The 5,420-nt window shown below is 44.6% G+C and overlaps 1 protein-coding gene across 1 annotated transcript; it reads right to left on the bottom strand.

The window, feature by feature from the left end:
- Window positions 1–419: 419 nt before the first annotated feature.
- DEFB121 (defensin beta 121) lies at window positions 420–2,049 on the bottom strand. Its single transcript, XM_008995589.4, has 2 exons — window positions 1,934–2,049; window positions 420–942 (listed from the first exon to the last, which is right to left on the bottom strand). The coding sequence occupies exons 1-2, from the start codon at window positions 1,989–1,991 to the stop codon at window positions 767–769; spliced, it is 234 nt and encodes a 77-aa protein (XP_008993837.3). The 5' UTR covers window positions 1,992–2,049; the 3' UTR covers window positions 420–766.
- Window positions 2,050–5,420: the final 3,371 nt, after the last annotated feature.

Below are 5,420 nucleotides of genomic sequence, written 5' to 3'. Positions count from 1 at the left end.
CCTCCACGGTGAGGAAGATTCACAAGAGGCAACACACTGGAGCCCCTGAGGGGCAGACTGCAGGTGTGATCAAGGGAAAATTAAAGCCGTGGGTGTGAGAATAGAGAGAAGCCCTGGGCCAGCGATGGGTTCTTACGTTCATCATAGACTCTTGCTTGCCTCCTGGACTCCTCTAAAATACTCATAGATTGGGACCCACAGCCTGCTTCAGTCTAGATTCTAAAGCCATGCTGTACAACACAGTAACCACTAGCCACATTTAGCTATATAAATTTAAAGCTAGGTTGAATCAAATTAAAACTTCAGGTCCTCATTCACACTGGGCACATTTCAAGTGCTGAGTAGCACATGTGGCTAACAGCTACCATATTGAACAACACAAATAGGAAACATTTCCATCATGGCATAATGTTCTGTTGGCAGTGCTGGTCTAGAAGAAAACAGAAATCAAGTGGACATGATTAATATTCTTTAATTTACTTCCTCTGGGACCAGCTATGGGTCAGCAGGCTGGGAGCTATTTGCAAAGTTTAGATTATTACCACCTACTGGTACGTCTTGTTCTTCCTAATGTGCATGCACACTCACATGCATACACATGCACGTGCGCGCACACACACACACACACACACTCTTTTCTTCCTTATTTACTTGTTTCTAAACATAACTAGGTAGAACTATCAGACAGAAACAGGATACTGCCAAGAATGGTTTAATAGAACTGTGGGATCCCAGGATGTTGAGGCTCCAGGTTGGAAGAGAGGTGTCAGACTGCAGAAATTGATTCCAGGCTTGTATTTGTGTTTGGTAGTTTTGGTGGTTCTACAGGTACATACTTGGGATCCACACAGCACTTAGCCTCGGTGTTGCACAATAGATAGTATACTTCACTTTCTTTACACATTGTTCTGCACCTGCCTGACTTACCCCAACACTTCATGACTGAAAACAAAAAGGAAGAAGACAGCAGGGTCAGTTTTGAAAGAAAGCAGAAGGGTGGGAAAGGGAGAGGCTAAAGCCCAGTAGAGGAGTAGAAGGAAAAGGAGGAGATCTGTGAGGAAGATGCCCTTACATAGGATCCCCTAAGTTTAAGGGAGATTATAGACCACTATGCTTTCTTCTTCCACTTGTGCCCCGTTAGGACCCCCAGAACACCCCCGGCTCAGTGGCATGGGACCTACTGGGCAGCTTCCCCTCCTTGGCCAGCTCCTTGGGAGAGGGAAGAGGACCCTCTCTCCAGGGTTTTATCTCCCCCATATTATAATGTACCCAGGTGTCTAGTAGCAATTAGCCACCTTTTCTTGATATCCTTGAGTACCCCCTATAACCATGTCAATGAAAGGTGACAGGAATATGAAATAAACAAATGAGAATATCTGTAAGGTTTCTGCAGCATCTGCAAAACTTTCAAGGATATTATACTGCCTTCTTCACAACATCCTGGGACTTTTCTCTAGGGAATTAGGAACAGCCACTCTGGGAAATCTACAACTTAAGATAACCCACATAATTTGGGGCTGCATAAAAAAGTGGAATCAGAATCCTCACACAATCGGAAATTTGAGAACCATTTTCCTAGAGGCAACGATAGCTCAAAATTCAAATCCTTGCAAGCAATTTTTTTTAAAAGTCCCTATTTTCTCTATAATCCATACCCAAGTCTCTCTCTTTACACCCTATCCCACCCTCAGGTCATCATGTTCAGCTTCTCCAGAGCCAACCAGAGATAAGGTTGGAGTGGTCAAGTAATGGACACTGGGAAGACCAGCTGGTACCAGAGAACTCAAACTTGCCTATGACTAGAGAGACGACCAAAAGGCCTCAGTGAACTCTACCAGGCCATTCTCCCAGCCCAACCTGTCAGAGCCCCCAGAGTTCTCTGAACATGCATCAGGTTCCCTGACTCCCATACCCTTCTGGATATCCTGTTTACCTGGGGTGACCTGGGCCAGGAGCAGGGTAACAGTGAAAACCAGAAGAAGGAGCTTCATGAATGATGAGTGATTAGAGAGGGATAGGAGGCTTCTCACTGGAAAAACAGAGGACTCCATTCTGGGCAGTCCAGACTGGTATTTATTGTCCTGAGGAGCATGGCAGAGCCCGGATCAGTCAACCAGAAAGAGAACAGTCATTTGAGATCAGACAGGCAGGCAAGGAAGGTATCAACCGCACTGAATGAGGGGGCTGGCAGAGGGGGAAGGAAGGTTAACGAAGAGAAGACAGAGTCTTGCCTTTGAAGAATTTTATAATACACCTGGAGAACCAAGAAGGGGGAAAGCATTTTGATTACTAATTTATTTTTTATTAATGAGAAAAAAGACGCCAAAAAACAGGTGAGACAGAAAGGAGTGATACTTCTGTGCACGTTGGGTTCCTCCCAGCAACAAGGGCATCTTAGGATGCCCCATGTGTTGGTGATTCTTTATAAGAATACCAAATAAAGGGCAGAGCAGGGGAAAATGCCTTAGTATCTTCACGGCCATCACCACTGGAAACTAGAATGTCAGTATTCATGGAGTGGAATGAGCAGGAAAGCCACAGCCCTCACTTTTAACAGAACGTGTTTAATAGGAACAAATAGCAACCTCATAGGAAGCAAAAGAAAAGCCATTTATTATTGTTGTGGTCTTTCCTTTTTATTATTGTTTATTTTTTTGAGACAGAGTCTTCAGCTCTGTCACCCAGGCTGGAGCACAGTGGCACAATCATAGCTCACTGCAACCCCAAACTCTTGGTCTCAAGCAATTATCCCGCCTTGGCCTCCCAAAATGCTGGGATTATAGGCATGACCCATCATGCCCAGCCTGGTCCTTCACATAAGAAATGGTGGATTGCATTCTTGGCCCTACTTCATCCCCCATACTTGAATTCACACATTTGTCAAGGACTCATTCTAGAGGAGAACTCTATTTTGTTGTCCCTTCACTTTGGTCTTGGCATGTGATTTGCTTTGGCCAGTGCCATATGGACAGGAGTGACAGTGTGCCAGTTCTGAGCCTAGGTTTTAAGAGACGATGAATGTTTTCATGTGCCTTTTTGTGCCTCTGCCATCACTATGAGAAGAACATGCCCCAGTGGTCCAAGGAGGATGAGAGCTATGTGGGGCAGAGCTACTCCAGGTGACTCACAAATCTACAGTGAGAAACAGAGCTGCACCAGGCACTCCAGCCTCAAGCAGAGCAATCTAGCCACATATAAAAGATTGCTGTTTGAAGCCACTGAGTTTTGGCATGGAACGTTACATAGTAATGGCTAACTTATGCATAAGGCCAGCAGATAGATTAGGAAAGAGCCAAGTGCTTTTTAGTACAAAAATGGTAAGATCTATCTTTCTTTTTCAGAAAAGTCTGAACCTGTTCCCTGCCTGGCCATTGACTCTTGCTTTGACTCATAAACCGTAAGTGACCCCAGTTGAAGCGTTTGCCCAGCACCCTTCCACTCCTTTCTCAGATTTCTTCCACCCACTTCTGGTTAGTTCCCTGCCGGGAGCACTGCAGCAGGAAAGGAAATGTATTTACATGTCACTTCTTGGTAATCTTTGCGGGTAGGAAGCGTTGGAGGGTAGTGGGCAAAGAAGATGAAACTTCAGGCCTAAATAAGGCTTGGAGATTTTCCGGGGTTCTATTCCAACTCTCTGGCTCCTGGTGCTATGTGTAATTAGCAATGGTAATGAATACGTTGGGCTTTTTTATTTGATTTATTTGACATGGCGTTTGACAATCTATCACTAGGGGTAATGTGGGGTAACGGAAAGAACACAGCTTTGCAGCCAGACAAATCTGGGTTCAAATCCTCACTTTGCCACATATTAGCCACGTGATTTGAACAAGTTAATTAGTGTCTCTGAACTTCAGTTTAATTATCTCTAATATGGAGGTGATGCTACTGACAGTGGAGGTTTGCTGTGAAGGGGTCGAGTACACTGGACTGAAGATTAAACTAGGTAATACTTGTAAAGCTCACAGAACAGTGCCTGGTGTAGGGGAAAGCCGCTGACAACGCTGATAATCAGAAAGCATCTGATAAGTTATTGCTATTTACTACAAATTCACACCCTCCTTGACTTCTTGGAACATTTAGCTATTGTCCTCTTTCCTTCTTGAAGCTCTCCTGGCTTTTCATTGTCAACATAATCAACGTTCAATGCAAGCGACCCTAGGATGGGCAGTAGCTCAGAGATCTCTCCTCTTACTGTGATTTTCAAGTTTGAAAATTTCAATACTTAGTATCTCAAGTCTAAGACCCAGAGGGCTCACCCAGCGTCCAGGCTCGGAGTGTATTCGATGTGACTGTTCAGGCACTGGGGAAAGATAAGAGGATAAATGCCCGGCTTTTTATCAGAACATGTTTCCAAGCTTATCCCTTTTCCTCACTCTCCTTGTCCCTCCCAGGATCTCTTCACTGGCCTCTTATCTTCACTGTTGCCAAACCTTTCCAGAAGCTGCTCTTTCCCTCAATCGTTCATTGTCTTCTCGTTCAGGAACCAACCACTGCTCTCTTCATGCCAGATCAGCTTCTCATCCCTCCTCAGGGCCTTTCTCTAACTACCCCACATCCAAAGCTACCCAGGCCATTTTAAGTTACCTATGGACTAAGGACTAAGGTTCTGGGAGGCAAGGGCAGAAATGTTCAAGAAGGTTTCTGTCCCTAACATGCTTACCACTTATTGAGGAAAATGGAAAACAAGTATTTTTAAATGAGCTTCATATCCCTCAAAAGCAGAAATGTCTTCTAAATAAATCCAATCTTAAATACTCTTATGTACAGAGCACTCTCCCGAGCACCAGGAATTCAGAGCAGTAAGGATATTGTCCTCTATCAGCCAGCTCTGTAAGATAAACTAGGGTATGCCGCAGTAACCAAAAAGAGAAGAGTCTTGGTGGCTTCTAAGAACCAAGTCTGTTTGTCTATTTTCCATACATGCTGCATATCCACTGAAGGCTGGCTGGGAACACTGCCCCATACCCTCGTGTGGAACCCAGGCTGCCTGAGTAGCCACTCATTGGGTGTTAATCACCATGGCAGAAGGAAAGAGAGCTCTAGAGAGTTTTGAATTGGCCGTTATATGCCCTGACCTTGGAAGTAAAATGTAACCACCTCATAACTCACTGGCCACAACAGTGACATGGCACCATTCAACCACAAGAGGGCCAAAAGTACAATCCTGCAATAGGCTTAGAATGCGGAAAGCCAGAATTAGCAAAACAGCAAGGCAGTCTTGAGCAAGGCTGTGGAGAATATGGAACCCTTGCACACGTTGGGTGGGAATGTAAAATGGTGTGGCCACTATGGAAAATGGTACAGAGGTTCTTCAAAAAATGAAAGATAGAGCTACTGTATGACCCAGCCATTCCATGTCTGGATATATACCCAATTAAACTGAATCAGTATCTCAAAGAGATATCTGCACACTCACGTGC

Source organism: Callithrix jacchus, chromosome 5, assembly GCF_049354715.1.
Source record: "Callithrix jacchus isolate 240 chromosome 5, calJac240_pri, whole genome shotgun sequence".
NCBI classification, from domain to species: Eukaryota; Metazoa; Chordata; class Mammalia; order Primates; family Cebidae; genus Callithrix; species Callithrix jacchus.
Note: the sequence above shows the minus strand (reverse complement) of the source record. Positions and strands in the feature narration are given on the sequence as shown.

Excerpts from the sequence above, each read along its gene's own strand:
- DEFB121 (XM_008995589.4), bottom strand. The coding sequence starts at position 1,991 with ATGAAGCTCCTTCTTCTGGTTTTCACTGTTACCCTGCTCCTGGCCCAG. Across the intron at positions 943-1,933 it reads CCTGGCCCAGGTCACCCCAG|TCATGAAGTGTTGGGGTAAG; the intron begins GTAAACAGGATA and ends TTTTGTTTTCAG.